General features: G+C 34.9%; 1 protein-coding gene across 1 annotated transcript; it reads left to right on the top strand.

Annotated features, from left to right (window-relative positions):
• Positions 1-781: 781 nt before the first annotated feature.
• LOC149944131 (golgin subfamily A member 2-like) lies at positions 782-6345 on the top strand. The gene is made up of 18 exons (XM_090175069.1): positions 782-865; positions 1265-1378; positions 1437-1498; positions 1579-1671; positions 1740-1971; positions 2033-2228; positions 2302-2408; positions 2468-2526; positions 2587-2842; positions 3618-3725; positions 3784-3966; positions 4031-4249; positions 4309-4422; positions 4487-4898; positions 4955-5128; positions 5196-5302; positions 5365-5515; positions 5725-6345. The coding sequence occupies exons 1-18, from the start codon at positions 815-817 to the stop codon at positions 5919-5921; spliced, it is 2835 nt and encodes a 944-aa protein (XP_090031195.1). The 5' UTR covers positions 782-814; the 3' UTR covers positions 5922-6345.
• Positions 6346-17479: the final 11134 nt, after the last annotated feature.

The raw sequence follows: 17479 nt of genomic DNA, 5'->3' as shown, positions 1-17479 counted from the left end.
TCATAAATTGAAATATGTGTCCTCTTAATCATAAATATGTGGCCCTTTTAATAAAAATATGTGGCCCTTTTAATAAAAATATGTGGCCCTTTTAATAAAAATATGTGGCCCCTCTCAGAAATGCAGGGGGGCTAAAGCTCACTTCAGCCCACGCGGCATCACTTTCCCATTACAAATGGAGAGGTATTTTTCGCCTTCAGCTAGTCGCTTCTTCTTATTTGATTTATTTTTCCTTTAACGTTGATTTGACCTAGGAGCAACAAACACAGCACCCCACACAAGGAGAACGCAACAGGTCAAAAGTCGTGGATTTTCTTGTGTACAGTTTTCATTGGCTAGACGCTTTAGCGCCTGCTGCCGACGGAAGGGAGAAATTCAGAAATTGCCTTTTCGCCCGCCCGTAAAATGTTCAGCGTAAAGGCTCGTCCAATGAAATTCGTACACAGCACTGCGTTAGCGTGTTTAAAGGGAATAGAACCTCCAACTCGTTCTTTATGGAAGACCCCATCAATTTCCTTTATTCCGTTCACAATCAGCGGTTATCAGCGCCGCAGTTGTGAAAAGCCATGGGAGGCAACGGAAAATATTCGAACCCTCGGAGGGCGACAGAAATAACAGAGGTTATATTCCCTTTACAGGCTAGCTGCGTTCTTGTGTTTGTTGCTTTATATATGGTCCATGACTGAACATACCATATCTTTCAGTCCAATTTATAACGTATAGAATGTATGGCTTTTGATTTCAGGTTACAATATGACTTAAATTATTTATCATTTCTAACAAAAATCCCTGTTTCTCAGTTTGCGTGTCCACAATGGCCGATTCAGCTGACAGGCAGGAGAAAGTAGCTGCTGGGTTGAAAAAAGTACGTTGTTTTTAAGTTCATTTAATTTTTATTTTCATTTAATCTAATCTACTGCTATGTTTTAACATTTCGCTTTCTAAAAAACAGTTAATATTTGTAAACCAACTGACAGAACGCTTGTGAAATTGGGAAAACATTGATGCATTTGCTTAGGCCTATGAACCAAAGGGAAACGGTGGGGTTTGGCTTATAGCTTATCAAACAAAACTTAAGATATCAACTTCGTATGTCACAAAATTCTCTGATTTCTTATGGTTTAGTTTCTTTCCTTTCATAAAATCACTGTATATTTTTTTATACGCCTACCACTCAAAAGCGGGTTCATTGCCCTATTTTGATTGATTTATCCTTGTACACCTAATTTAAGTGTCAATTATTCTCCATTTCTATTTTTAAAAGTTAAAACAGTTTCAACAAAGATCAGGAAGAAAGTCAAAACCGAAACAGGACATAACGTCCAATGCTAAATCAAGTCCTAATCTCACAAATTCTCCTATTGCATCTCAGTCAGAGGTAAAAATAGTTGAATAACTGGTTTAGTTTATTTTACAAACTACTTCTTATTTATTAGAATGGCCAGGCTCATTTAGATACTCTCGATACACCGAAGACAAGTATACTGAAAGCAGCTAGGTAAAATTACACTCAAACACCCTCATACATATTAGAGGTTATGGAAAATAATGTTACTAACATATCTTTTATATTGGCAGCTCTGAGGCATTATCTTCCATAGATCTGCAGTCCAATATACCTAAAGTGCCTCAAATTTCACCCCAAAATACTGTTAGAAACATAATATCCAAGTATGTTCTTTATTTTTATGCCTCGACAAAAATTATACTTGTAAATTTTTTATTTTTTTTTGAAATAGGGAAGAGCTTTTATCATCACGAGAAAGTATTCGTCAGATAACTCAAAGAATTAACGGACTCATGTCTGAAACTCGTAATTTAGTAAATGGAGAAGGAGAAAGCTTTCAAGCGGCAATTCCAGAAAATGGCACCGATGTGGCGATGTTGCAAAGACGTAATCAAGAACTTGCAGCTCTTCTTAATGAGCAACAGCAGTCAAATCAACAAATGCAGTTTCAAATTCAAGATTTGGTAATGCTATAATGGGAGAAATGACTAACGTATTACAAACAATGAAATATTTCATCAATAGGCATCAAGGCTAAATCGTATGCAGAAAGAAAATGAAAAACAGAAAGAAGCATTGAGTGAGAAATCCTACAAGGAGCAAGTAGCATTAAAGGACCAACTTCAAGTTCACATCCAAACTATTGGAATTTTAGTAGCGGAAAAAACTGAGCTGCAGTCTACCTTAACTCAAAGCCAACAAACTGCCAAACAAAAAGCTGGTTTGTAACAATCATCTCTCAATAAATGACGGATTTATTTTCTATCATTGGAAATAATTTATCGCTCTAACAGCTGAAGTTGAAGAATTTCAAGGCAGATTACGAGCATCGCGGCATCGAGGAAATGATTTAGAAAGGGATTTAGCAACACAAACTGCAACTAGTCAGCAACTAGAAAAAGTAACTATATTTTAAAATTAAATGATAAATGCGTAACTAATTTGATAATTTCCTTAAAGGCTAATAAAGAATTTTCTAAAGAAGTTGATAGGCTAAAAATGGATGTTTATAAAATAGGGTAACTAATTTGTTAACGAAATTATAATGTGATCGAATATTGAAGAACTTCTCTTTGTAGCAAACAAAATGAAGAATTCACGTTACAGAAAGATGAATTAACAGAAAAACTCAAAAGCAAAGTATCAGAAATGCATAATTTGCAAGAGCAGTTAAGTGATTTAAATTCCAAGATGACCATGCAAGAGCTCTATATCGGACAGTTAACTAATAACGGATCCAGCGATCCTTCAAATCCGAACCCACCTTCCGCGACTATGCAGCAATTAGAAGATTTACATCAAGAAAAATTGGAACTGGAGAGAATTGTGTCAGAGGTGAGCTAAATAGGGCTGTGCGAGTAGTTATTTTAGGCAATCGAGTCGGTTATTGAGTACCAAATTTTTTATTCATTGAGTATTTGAGTCAAGTAATATTTTCAACGAGTCGGGTTATCGAGTACTTGATTAGGAGCTGGTTTTATTCGAGTAAATAAGAAATTAAATTTAAAATGAGTACATAGTTATAAACTAACTTTCAATGCTGAAAAATATTATTTTAATTTAAATTAACCACAGTTTCCACAACTTTAGTAACATTATAGTGACTAGTGGGATATAAAAGACTAGCCTAATTATAGTAATTAATAGTAAAATAATAATACAATATACATTTTTCAAGTTATTAATGTACCGTCTGTCCCTATATTGCTTAGGAAGCTAAGACTCCTGAGTTCTACCGCCAGTCAACATTCGAACTTGTGAAGTGACACTCCAAACAAAAACTTAATAATATTGTTTGGAAAGAAACCGCGCACTACGTATTAAAAATTGTGATCCATCCCCAATGTCATTCAAAGCATTTGTTGCTTGTACGTATCGTTTCTTATTGCCACCCCAAAAAGTGCAAAAACCCAGCTTATTCGTGTAATCGAGTACCCGACTATGCAATTTTTTGGTACTCGATAATCGACTAATATTTTACAATTACTTATGTAAGGAACTAATTTTACTTACTTATAATATTAAAATGCTGAGTAATCGATGATGTTCGATTACTCGAGCTAAATCATTTGCAAGAATTATACCATAATAATTTTTTAAATCTTACTAGAACAAAGAAACATTCCAACAATTGGTAAGCAAAAAAGAACGCCAATCAGAACAGTATCAATCTTTCGTTAAGCAGTTGAATTCCCAGTTGGACAGCCTAAAAGATGAGGTATTGAAATTTAACTCATATTTAAAGAAGGTTATTTAACAATTTATTCTATTTCAAGCTTCGCTTAGTCAAAGAAGAACGTGAAGCAATTTTTGAAGAAAAAGTTAAAGCTGAGAAGCGCTTGAAAGACTTGAAAGAAAGTCAAGTTCAAGATACGAATAATGAAACGAAACAATTTGCTGAAGAATTTGAGGCGCTCAAAAAGAAAAATGAAAATTTAACAAATCAACTTCATTCTCAGGTACGAAATTGAAAAAAAAAAAAAAATTGAGCTGAATTTTATTTACTCCCCTATTTGTTTTCAGATAAATGACAATGGCCAGTTTGGTAATTTGATTCAAGAAAAAGAAGATCAGATACTGGAAATGGAGCAAACCATCAATCGATTAAAAGAACAGTCCTTGGACAGTAGTCAATTATTGGAACAAATGCAAAGTGACAAAGTCGCAGCTAGTCGAGCTGTGATGCAGAATAGAGAGTTGAAGAAACAGTTGCAAGAACTTCAAGACGAAATTGTCAGATTGGTAAGAAATTGAAAACTAAAGCGAATTAAAATATATATTAATTAAGTGTACCCTAAAAGAACAATGATAAATTGGAAATAACTGAACGATTTGATGGAGAACACCACGTTGCCAAAGAATTGGGGGAAAGATTAGTTCAACAAGAAGACGAACTGAAAGAGCTTAGAGACCAAGTCAGTCTTTTGATTTGTTTTATTATTTGCAGACGTTATTTAAAAATTATGAAATTCATTAAAGATTAATAGTCGCGATCGCCGTCTGCAAGAACTAGAAGAGTCCAAAACGAAACACCAACTGAAAGAACACCAAATTGTTGACCGAATGAGGCACTATGAAGCCCAGGGTCAATTGAGTGAAATGCTTCAACAGGAATTGGTCCAAGCCCAGGAAAGAATCAAAGTTCTATCGAATCAAAACTCTCAATTACGTATGGCTTTAGCCAAACAGGCTGAAGCATCCGTTGTTAATGATAAAAATGAAGATGTTGATCAGTCGAAAAGGAATGATCTAGTTGCTTCTTTATCCGCATCAGTACATCAACTTGAGTTAGAAAGAGATCAGCTACTACGGCAAGTAGAATCTCAACAAGACCAACGAGAATCGCTAAAAGCGCAAATGAAAGAGTACGCCATCAACAGAAAAAATGAAGGTATTTTTTCAAAATATAAATAAATGTTTTGCTTGAATTACAAACATTGACATTAGGCTTAGAAAATGTGGAAGCCATATCAAAAACTAAGTATGAAGCGCTGAAAGACAACATGAACAAGTTGGAAGATAGATTCCGGAAAACCATGGACCAAATTGCCGAGTTATCTGACCAGAAACAACAATTGGAGCATTTAGTAACTCAATTGCAAGGGGAAACTGATACAATTGGTAAAGAAATCTTTCAAACATAGCTAAAGTAAAGAGTAATAAGTTAATAACACAATCTTTTCTCTAGCGGACTATATCACACTTTATCAAGTTCAAAGGGGGGTCATGAAGCAACGGGCGGAGGAAAAAGATGAATTTATATCCCAACTTGCCCGAGATAGAGAGGATTTGAAAGTACGAGCTTATTTTCAAGGAAATTTAACTTCAGCGGATAATACATTATTTTTTCATTGCAGAATAAGCTAAGCGAATTACAAGCCTTGGTACTGAGGCTTATGGATGAGAAGAAAGCTCTACAAGCCAATAATGCCGCCAATATTAAAACACCTGGTTTTGCAATGCCTTTAACTAACGATATACACAAAGAACATGCCTGTGAAATAAATGGTAAGTTGCAAATTAGGGCTATTTAAAGGGCAACGCAACTTGACAGGCGGGAGTGTGGTTGAAGTTATGTGTTTTGGGAATAGGTAGTACTTAGGGTGGAGGAAAAAGGAGATGCTTTTAATCACTTCCGCCCATAAAGTTGCATTGCCCATTAATACTAATAGTCAAGAGGCCTAAGTTGCTAAAAAAATAATTTTTCTATTGTTTAGGTAACGAGAAACTTAAAAACCAAGATAAAGAAAATGGCGATATGGTGGTTAAAAAGTCTAGCCCGGCATCAGAAAATACTGCTAAAAAGATAATGGATTTATTGAATGATATAGGAACGTCAAATTTCATTGAGAAGCCAACGGTTGACACATTCCATCCGTGTCCTGTTTGTTCTGGTCGCCTTATGACTGTATAAATATGAAACTTTAAAGTAATTCTTCCACATAGTCTCAAAAACAACAAATTGTGATCGTACATGTATATGACAAATGATAACTATATAATAATTATTATGTACAGAAAGTGTATAATTGTTTTTCTAAGAAAAATGAATTGTATCATAAACACGGTAAAGCAAAATCCATAATCTATTTTCCCGCTTTAGGTTTTCTGTTTCGTGCTAGGTTGGTGATATTCTATAGGGTTCCTTTTAAAAAACAATTATCTACTGTATTTACGATGCAATTATTAGTGAGCACTCAACCATGAGCAACAGTAACTTAGGAAAGGTGAAAATAATCTAAGATAGTTTTTTTTATTACCCGTTATTATTATTATTAAATTTTGGCTTTTATGTGCCAAATGTAAAATTCGCTATTAAAAATATTTACGTACCAAGACTTAGCTGCTACTGTTTCTTCTAATAGACAAGTTGCATAAATTAACGCGCCATCTAGTGACATCAAGAAATGAATTATGGGTTTTCGCTTTTTAATTTTTTTAAGTGTTTCTTATTTGCTTTTAAGAATTTGGCAAAAGTGAAGAACAGCCCCCCCCCCCCCACCTTTTTTGTTTGTTTTTATTTAGATGAAAGCCCAGTGTGTAAGGAGTACGATGGAATGTTTTTTAGTTACCGCAAATGAGAATTAGTGAAGTGAACGCATTTTGAAAATCGCCAATTTCAATGCATTTTCCTAACTAGTTTAATGGAAGCCCTATAATTTTTCCCCCGAGATAGAGCAGGACACGTGAAATCAAAATTTATGTTTGGTGTATACTAAAGAGGAGACTACCCGAGGTGATAATCACCGATTTTGTTGAAACTAGGTGGGTATGTACACCTTATGGTAATATGAAATTTCACCAAGGGAAAAGTTGCAATGGGCATTAGTTTTGCCATGGCAACCGAAAATGTTTTTGACAACACAGTCTGTATATTGTCCCATTGAAAATAACAATTGATCAATTTTTTCATATTTTGATCAAATTGACCAAAATATCATAAAATTCTTTTCATTTGTCAATTTTGATCTATTTTTTTTTGGTTTTGAAATTTGAAATTTTTTTACGGGGGTACCCTTAGAAGTGCTCAGATTCCCATGTTATTTTCAATGAGAAATTATACATACTGTGTTATCAAAAACATTTTCGGTTGCCATGGCAAAACTAATGTCCATTGCAATTTTTCCCTTGGTGAAATTTCATGTTACCATAAGGTCTACATACCCACCTAGTTTAAAAAAAATTGGTGATTATCACCTCGGGTAGTCTCCTCGTAAAATGAAATTTGTAGTGGTAGTACATGACGTAGAAATAAGTGTGTAGACTATACCTTAACTCTTACAAATAAGGGATTTGGGTGCTAACTCAAAGTACTTCGTTTTCCGCGTTTTGAGTACTTGGAACACGTTATGCACGTGCCGTTTTTTGAGCATCGACATTTAGCTGGATTTTTTTTTAAATTTCCGCAAATGGTTATTAGTGAAGTTAACGCGTGTTAAAAATCTACAATTTCAAAGCATTTTATTGAAATAAAATTTTTGGCCATAGAATTAATGCACAATAGTGACAAAGTGAGAAAAAACATCTCAACTTGTGCAATCGAAAACAGAACCCCATTCTTGCTATCACGATGGGCCGTCTATAACGCGACCTAGAGGACAGTACCTAGCCATAACGCATCAAGTATTGTCCTAATTCCCGATAACGTTTTCAAGTGTTCAATACGCGGAAAACGAAAAGTTCCCGATAACGTTTCCAAGTGCTCAGTACGCGGAAAACGAAAATAATTAATTGATGTTCAATTCTTCACATTAGCCCAAATAATTAATTGGTGTTCAATTAGTATAGACCAAAATGAAATTTTGTTTTCGTGTGTCCTATCTCGCGGGCAGAAGTATAGAACAGCCAGTGCAATTTGCGTGTAATAACAGTTAAACCTCAAATTCCCGATAACTTTTTATTTACATGTTTGCGGATAATAATTAATACACAATTAAATTCAGCGTAAAAAATGCTATAAATAAATCGTAAAGAAAACGAAAAATAATAGGGGGGGGGGGGGCTATTCTTCACATTGGCAAAGAAGTGAATATTATTCGTAGTCGCGCGCTTTTATTTCTTTTCAAATACTTGGTCTATGGCCAACAGTTGATGTCTCTGCACTGAGGTAGTTCAACAACCTAAAGAAGTTCAGATTATGTATCAGGAAAACTGGAATAATTGTTATCCTCGCGTAGATTTTTCTGATACGTTTAATCAAAGGCTGCATTCAATTGGGCATCCTTTTATCGCTGATCTTCGGTTTTCCCTTAAATAAAAACTTGTTGAGGTTAACGGTTAGTGTAGGGAGCTGTTGACTCGCGTGGCATGAAGGACTGGCCACCATCCTCCTACGCTTTGTAACCGGCCACCTATATTAATGGCTTTAAAAGTCGCTCGATGACTTAGGTCTAAGTTGGTACCTTCGGTATTAGCCTAGCTGATTATTCGGCGGCGCCGACAGTTCGTCGGGGTCTGGATGATCTCGAGAATGTGGCTCTCCGCCAGATTTTGGATGTTCCCAGGTCTACTGCAGTAGGTGGTTTTTTTTTGCTTGTTCCGGGATTTCGGATTAGGATAAGAAGAATAAGGCTATGACGTCATTTTACTCCGATTCTATGGTGGTAAAAAATGGCTGCCTGTGGCCTTTTCAGCAGATAAATTCTGGCTAGCAGACGACAAAATCTGATACTCCGGAACTAGCGAATAGTTTATGGGGCGTAGTAATTATCATCCCCGGAACAGGCGAATAAAACGTTTTAGGCTAAAAAGAGTACATTTTTAGTCCGAAAACAGGTGAAAATTAACCACCTAGTATCGACAATGGAGGTTGAAGTCTTTGTCCCGACTCTTTCCGTTACCCTTCTGCTTCCCAATGTCTGCTATTGTTTGCTGACACCAACCACTCACTTGATTCATGACTGGTTCCAGGGTCACGATTTATGTTTGTGGTTTTTCTCTGGGATACTGTCGTGCATTTGGGTTTTTGCTGGAACTGGTTTTCTCTCTGGGATACTGTCGTGCATTTGGGTTTTTGCTGGAACTGGTTTTCTCTCTGGGATACTGTCGTGCATTTGGGTTTTTGCTGGAACTGGTTTTCTCTCTGGGATACTGTCGTGCATTTGGGTTTTTGCTGGAACTGGTTTTCTCTCTGGGATACTGTCGTGCATTTGGGTTTTTGCTGGAACTGGTTTTCTCTCTGGGATACTGTCGTGCATTTGGGTTTTTGCTGGAACTGGTTTTCTCTCTGGGATACTGTCGTGCATTTGGGTTTTTGCTGGAACTGGTTTTCTCTCTGGGATACTGTCGTGCATTTGGGTTTTTGCTGGAACTGGTTTTCTCTCTGGGATACTGTCGTGCATTTGGGTTTTTGCTGGAACTGGTTTTCTCTCTGGGATACTGTCGTGCATTTGGGTTTTTGCTGGAACTGGTTTTCTCTCTGGGATACTGTCGTGCATTTGGGTTTTTGCTGGAACTGGTTTTCTCTCTGGGATACTGTCGTGCATTTGGGTTTTTGCTGGAACTGGTTTTCTCTCTGGGATACTGTCGTGCATTTGGGTTTTTGCTGGAACTGGTTTTCTCTCTGGGATACTGTCGTGCATTTGGGTTTTTGCTGGAACTGGTTTTCTCTCTGGGATACTGTCGTGCATTTGGGTTTTTGCTGGAACTGGTTTTCTCTCTGAGATACTGTCGTGCATTTGGGTTTTTGCTGGAACTGGTTTTCTCTCTGGGATACTGTCGTGCATTTGGGTTTTTGCTGGAACTGGTTTTCTCTCTTGTCCAGTGTTCTCCATCAGGCTTCGGTGGCCTCTTGGCCTCCGGGTGTCCAGTCTCCGTTCATTTTGGACGTGAGCTGGCTTCCGGGTTCCAAGTTGGACTATACGGTGCATGCTTTGGCCTTAGATTTTTACTGACATTTGGATGCATTGCCCTTTTTGTGTCTGGTTGTGTATTGGCTGCTGGATCGTGAGATTTTTCCGATATATTGTCTGTTCTGACTCACGTTCGGCGTTATGCGCTCTGGGGGCATCTAATGTTGTTTTAAGAATTTACTTACTAGCATAAAATTGCATTCGAAGGCGCCACTCAAAGTAGGCGAGTCGGATGAGGTTTTCAAAGAAACGTTGGTGCAAGCTCTTCGTCGGAAATATACATTGTTAGTTACCTGACTGTAAAAAGCTTGCCCCAATAAACCTGTTGTTGCTTGGTAGCTCTTAAATTCCACTGCGAGCTATGAAAGCCGATAACAATGTACCTTGATCAAAATTTATTATATATTTCACTTGCTGTAAATTCTTGTTATAGCAGACGCATTTTTGTAATAACACTAGCACCATCTCTAGATTTATTTCTGAAAGAATCCCGCTAATAGTTCGGCAATAGATCTAGGGATGGCGCCACGTTCGTGACTGTCACGCGCTAGCATTTATGACAGGGTGGGATTGACTAATTAAAGCAAAGGAATATTCCGTTCAAGCTAAAACGCAAAACCGTTTGGTAATGGAACGAATGATTGACGTATCATTTTCTTTCTATCCTAGTTAGGGAAGGGATAGGCATTACTAAATGCTACAGGGGGAGGGAGCATGGACTAATTAATGTATACACAGGGACGGTCCGCACAACGCCACTCTCTCATAAAATCGGCGACTAAGTCTTGTTAATGCTGTTCCCTCTTTTCCTCCCCCCTTAAGCAAAGTTAGCCGAGTCAAAACGTCATCAAACGGAAAAACGATGCTGCCCTCTATCTGCAAGTCTTGGAGTCTATCGATGTTGGCGTCTGCTTATGATTTGAAAAACAAACGGTTTTTTCGTTCATTTGAATAAGGTGTATGATTTAGGAGCTTTAATTTATTTAAGTAGTTTTACAAATTAATTATGAGGAAAAAGCTGTGTGTTTACCCTTCGTGTAAAAGTGATTCGAAGTATTGTCATAAAGAACACACGAAAGATTTCTTTATACCTTTCCTGTTCATCTTTTTCTAAGCCTTGTCCAAAAAAATCTTTGATTTACCATTATCGGAATCACTTAAATCCACTTTTTTAATCTTCTTTTTGTCTGGAGAAATTGAGAATAACGTCTCGAATGTATTGGCCGAAAAATTAATATCAATCAATTTAATTGTTAATATAAATGAATTTATTTACCAAACGCACGTGGAGCTTACAACATCGCCGGCAAGGCGACTGCTTTTTTTTTAGTTCCCTTAAACCTTTCCTCCCGTTTCCATCCCCCTTGACTCAGTTTGTCGTTAGTTCGCACAATCGCCGCTCGAGGGCACATTTAGCAATCGCTAGCCGCTAAATTTCCTATGCGGACCGTCCCTGTGTATACATTAATTAGTCCATGGACACACAGATTAGGCATTTTTGGCTCAAGGTTCGTAAAAATGCTCGCCGCACTATATCGAGGAATTTATTATAATCTTCTATTATTATCCATCCACTCTGGTACAATCAAACAAATGCTATCGGTAATTTAATGAGACCAATCCGATTATTGTCTTGGGTGCCCGAGAGCGGGCGCGGGGTCCCTGTTAGACAAATAATTCCGTGACCCATGATAGCCACCATAGAAATATTGCTAGTCCAAATCCGGATGGCCAAGCGGCATGGGCCCCAGGAATTGTTCTCAGCTGCCTCCACTCTCGTCGGTCCCACTATTTTTTATAATTATCTAAGTACACCGCATTGGAAGCGCCATCTAACTTTTAAAATAGGTACTAAAGAGTTCAGTGTTAAATATATCACTCCAATATTTATCTATGCCATGTTTTCGAAAGCAAATACTATTTACGTTTGTAAAATGGAAGAAAAGGAATAACCTATTAAGCATTTCCCTTGTCTGGTTGTAGATGGCGCGTCAGCCACTGTATTTAAGTTTTATGAATGAAGCTAGAAACTAGACGATTTAGTCGAGTTGTTGCTAATCGAGCTTAGTTTGCCGTGGTTTGATTTACTCGAATAAAAATAAAAAAGATATACTCGAAAAAATAGAGCTGAAAATAGGAAAAGAATGAAGGAAAGAGGGGAAGTTTGTCAGAGTCTGGAAGACACATGTGCGGAGGAGAAATTTGAGAAGGTATTTGGCCAGAATCGGGCGAATTTGAAATGCACGCGTGACAGGCCGCCTATTTCCTATTTTCGCGCCTGATTCTCGAGGCGTTTTCACCGTTCCGCGGCCGACACTCCGCGCCCCTCCAAAGACGCAAAATAGAATGGATGTCTGCGCCGAAATCAGCGCGGAAAGAGACCTAGTCTTGACACCCTTCTATCTCCCGCGCACACGCAAAAGCGACTTAGTTATATTACGATAAAGTAAAAGGGCAACAAAAGTGTAGCGTGCGGAAAATAGTGAAAACGAAGTAGCTGAATCTGCTCAAACTGCACCGTGACATTGCCGAAAGGGGAAAAAATGTAATATAAAGAAAGTCCGCTTGTGGCGCTAGCGTACAATACCGAAGGTATAATTTAGCTTCAGTATCACTGTGCAATTTTAACAGATTCTGCCACGTAGTTTTGCCCACGCCACTTTTATTGCCATTCAAAACATAAAACAATGCAATAAAATTAAACAATTAATAATGTAAAAAACACTCTATAACGAGCCTATTTTAATCGAGTCATAAATTGATTCAACTGGAATAGATCTAAACAAAGTTTACACTATGATATTTATATCGGAAAACTTATGTAATAATTTTTGGCTGCCCTACTAATCGTATAGTTTGAACACAAATGTTGGCCAATTGTCGTGTTCACATTACGCAATTATTTAGGGAGAAAATGAATCTAACGTGAAAGTCGCATACTTTCACAGTGTTAATTAGCCCTTTCGTTTAACATAGAACCACGTAGCGGCCAACGCGAGAAGCTCATAAACAACTAGATTTTCGTCTTCCAAGCAGACGATTTGTTATTACAAAACGCCAAGCGTTTGTTTAGCGGACGAAAAATCCGGCAGATTATAAGCCTAATTAAAATGAGGAAATCGAAGACAATAAAGCACGAGCTCTGATATAACACACCCTCAATCCCAGTTTGTAGCGACCTAACCCAAAGGATCCGACCGCGGCAGTGTGGCCGTGAGATGGTAGCCGATCTGTTGTCGCTCTTTTAAATATAGGTGTCGTTTTCATCGCTCGCGCTTGTTAGAATATTGAAGCGAGTACTTCGGAGCTTAAGCGTTATATAAACGCGCCTTCCAGTCGCCACGGGAGCAGCTAAGGGGTCAAGTAGGGGGCAATTCCAGGCCTCCCTCTCCCCGCGCCGAAGAACCCGGGAAGATGAACTTCTCGCGGTACTGAGAGGAGAGAGAGAGAGAGCTAATCCATCAAGCGATACTTAATACCGCAATAAACCCACCGACAAGTTTTCTGGGATGCGTCTGTCCACGAAGAACCAAAAGCGACAAGGAGGGAAGTTCGCCAGTTCTATAGCACCGTGTATATTCATATCTATATGAGAGGGTCGCCCATCACGACTGTCTCCCAAATAGAGCCATAAAAAATGCTGATTTTTCAACGTAGATTGGAGGTTGAATGATGCGTTTAAATAGTTATTTTATTCCGTTTTAACTACTAAAACAATTACGCGTAATCACTTGAATTTGTGTTTATTGTCCTCGTAATTATAATTATCAGAATATTTTTATATAAATTATGAAATAAATCATTTGGTTTTATAAACTATTAGATTAAACATTTGGTTTCTATAAACTATTAGATTAAACATTAGGTTTTTATAAACTATTAGATTAAACATTTGGTTTTTATAAATTATTAGATTAAACATTAGGTTTTTATAAACTATTAGATTAAACATTTTGTTTTTGTAAGCTATTAGATTAAACATTTGGTTTTTATAAACTATTAGATTAAACATTTTGGTTTTTATAAATTATTAGATTAAACATTTTGGTTTTTATAAATTATTAGATTAAACATTTTGGTTTTTATAAATTATTAGATTAAACATTTTGGTTTTTATAAATTATTAGATTAAACATTTGGTTTTTATAAACTATTAGATTAAACATTTGGTTTTTATAAATTATTAGATTAAACATTTGTTTTCTTTATCAATTATTAGATTAAACATTTGGTTTTTATAAACTATTAGATTAAACATTTGGTTTTTATAAATTATTAGATTAAACATTTGTTTTCTTTATCAATTATTAGATTAAACATTTGGTTTTTATAAACTATTAGATTAAACATTTGGTTTTTATAAATTATTAGATTAAACATTTGTTTTCTTTATCAATTATTAGATGAAACATTTTTTTTTTATAAATTATCAGAGTAAACCATTTTTTTTATAAATTATCAGAGTAAACAATTTTTATGAATTAGATTAAACATTTTTTTTAATATATTATCATAGTAAACCATTTTTTTAAATAAATTATCAGAGTAAACCATTTTTTTATAAATTATCAGGTAAACCATTTTTTAAATTATCAGAGTAAACCATTTTTTTTTATAAATTATCGTAGTAAACCATTTTTTATAAATTATCAGAGTAAACAATTTTTTATGAATTAGATTAAACATTTTTTTTTAATAAATTATCATAGTAAACCATTTTTTAAATAAATTATCAGAGTAAACCATTTTTTATAAATTATCAGGTAAACCATTTTTTAAATTATCAGAGTAAACCATTTTTTTATAAATTATCGGAGTAAACCATTTTTTTTTTATAAATTATCAGAGTAAACCATTCTTTTAAATAAATTATCAGGGTAAACCATTTTTTTATAAATTATCAGGGTAAACCATTTTTTTTATAAATTATCATAGTAAACCATTCTTTTAAACAAATTATCAGAGTAAACCATTTTTTTTTATAAATTATCAGAGTAAACCATTTTTTATGAATTAGATTAAACATTTTTTTAATAAGTTATCATAGTAAACCATTCTTTTAAATAAATTATCAGATTAAACCATTTTTTTATAAATTATCAGAGTAAACCATTCTTTTAAATAAATTATCAGAGTAAACCATTTTTTTAAATAAATTATCAGAGTAAAACATTTTTTTTTATAAATTATCAGAGTAAACCATTTTTTTTATAAATTATCAGAGTAAACCATTTTTCTATAAATTATCAAAGTAAATAATTTTTTATAAAAACTACCATATTCGTAAATTTAAACATTATCAGATTCGTAAATTAAACATTATCAGATTCGTAAATTAAACATGATCAGATTCGTAAATTAAACATTATCAGATTCGTAAATTAAACATTATCAGATTCGTAAATTAAACATTATCAGATTAGTAAATTTAAAAATTATCAGATTTAAAAATTGAGAAATTATTAGATTTAAAAATTGAGAAATTATCAGATTTAAAAATTGCGAAATTATTAGATTTAAAAATTGAGAAATTATCAGACTTAAAAATTGCGAAATTATTAGATTTAAAAATTGAGAAATTATCAGATTTAAAAATTGCGAAATTATTAGATTTAAAAATTGAGAAATTATCAGATTTAAAAATTGAGAAATTATCAGATTTGAAAATTGAGAAATTATTAGATTTAAAAATTGAGAAATTATCAGATTTAAAAATTGAGAAATTATCAGATTCTAAAATTGTCAATATTATACATTTTTTTATTATTTATTTAATTTTAAATCATCGTCGTGTCTAGAAATTGAGAAAAGTGGAAAGACTATCGCTGTACTAAACATTGAAACGTTACATTTCAACAATGGAGACTCATTCGAAATAGCCCTATGAGAGAGCTAATTCCCATAAAAAACTAGTTGTTACACACCGCATCACTCTTTGTAAGCCAGGACAATTGTTATTTCTGGTATCCAAATCCCAAGTCATCCAAAGAGAGGAATTGTCGACTGCGAATTTCTATTATGTCATGGGAACATGCAGAACGGGGGGTTTCGGATCTGAAAGTATTAAGCCTCTATCAATTGGCATCATCCGCTTAAAGGGGAAACAGGAGCTGAATGCAGTATTCAGGGCAGACCCTAGCGCACTCACTTCCGACACGAGAGTAATCCCGGATTCGGGAGACTTCAATGGTCACGTGTCTACCTCGAACGGAGTTACTCCATACTTCCAACACAAAGGAGATTAAAGTGGACAGTGAAGTTAACTGTAGGCGGCGCGTTAAGTTTGCATTGAACTTTAGCCCCTCTCAACATACTTCACCCTGAAGACGGCTCACATTTGTTATATCAGTGTTCCCAAAATACAACCTTTTTTTGGAATTTATTATTTATTATCACACTTTGATAATAGCTGCCAAATTTGAAATTTCTTTTTAGCCGACAAAATGCTATAACGAAAAAAAATATATTAACAAGAAGACAATAGAATTTTAGTAAATAATTCTAAATAATGGTAAATATCAGAATTTTGATGAATATTGGTAAATAACGCTATTTTGATGAATAATGGATTAATGGTAATATAGAAGTTTATTTTTTAAAACCTATTTTGGTACTTAAAAATAATTCGGCGGAATCTCCACCCACAGGTAGAATCCAATGCAACATTAGGGGGAAGTACAAGAAAGATTATATTTAAACATAAATTATAGCAATTGGTAAGGTTTTTTCTTTTTCAAAAATTCTATATAAAAATTGATTTAAATCGTGATTAAAATCAAGTTGATTTAGATCAGCCAACCCTGCCAGGTACCAAAACAATATGGCTGCTCTTATAATTTAAAATTAATTATTTTAATTATGAATTTGATATGCAATGAGATAAAATTAATTTGTTTGAATGATATTTGTCTAAATGGTTATTTAGTAGTATTTAGGTTAGGTAGTAAAGATTTAGATAAACAATGAACTATGGTTTTCAATTTGTTTACTCATTTTTATTCGCCTCACTAATTGCGTAATGTATTATAAAAATGGAAATTTGATGCGGAGCTCAAATATTTGTTGTCATTTTATGCACTTAGGACAGTGGTACAACCGTAGTGGTTGGAATCCCCAAGATTTTTGGGGTCACAAAAATAATAAAATTTATTTTGGTTCAAAATGCAGTTAGGTTATAAATTCCTATTGGATCAAAAACTTCGTAGCCTACGTCCCCCTCTCGTAAACGTGTGGGTGGAACTTGTAGAAGATTAGATGGATTAAATAATAATATCTAATTCATTTTACTATACTACGAGTTGAAGAGGTTTGTTTCAAACGAAGCTGCCAGATATTTGGTCGTCCCTTCAATTTTACCACCGTTACCGAGGCTGCCAGATATTTTTGTCGTCCCCTCAATAGGTGAAACTATAAAGTCCAGGGGGGCGGAAAAGATGGTAGTCACGTGACTTTGGGGAGGACTGCAGCGCCATCTATCCTAAGAAATAAGAACTATTATTTATTTTATTATGCTAATGGCGGTTTAAATTTTGATCGATTCATATAAATTATCTAATTATTATTATTGTTTAGATCATTTTGTAATAGATAGGTGTAAGTTAATTAGCTGTCTGCAGTATCT

This window comes from Leiobunum rupestre, chromosome 5, assembly GCF_980474605.1.
Source record: "Leiobunum rupestre chromosome 5, qqLeiRupe1.1.hap1, whole genome shotgun sequence".
NCBI classification, from domain to species: Eukaryota; Metazoa; Arthropoda; class Arachnida; order Opiliones; family Sclerosomatidae; genus Leiobunum; species Leiobunum rupestre.
Note: the sequence above shows the minus strand (reverse complement) of the source record. Positions and strands in the feature narration are given on the sequence as shown.

Excerpts from the sequence above, each read along its gene's own strand:
- LOC149944131 (XM_090175069.1), top strand. The coding sequence starts at position 815 with ATGGCCGATTCAGCTGACAGGCAGGAGAAAGTAGCTGCTGGGTTGAAA. Across the intron at positions 2,843-3,617 it reads TGGAGAGAATTGTGTCAGAG|AACAAAGAAACATTCCAACA; the intron begins GTGAGCTAAATA and ends AAATCTTACTAG. Across the intron at positions 5,303-5,364 it reads GAGATAGAGAGGATTTGAAA|AATAAGCTAAGCGAATTACA; the intron begins GTACGAGCTTAT and ends TTTTCATTGCAG.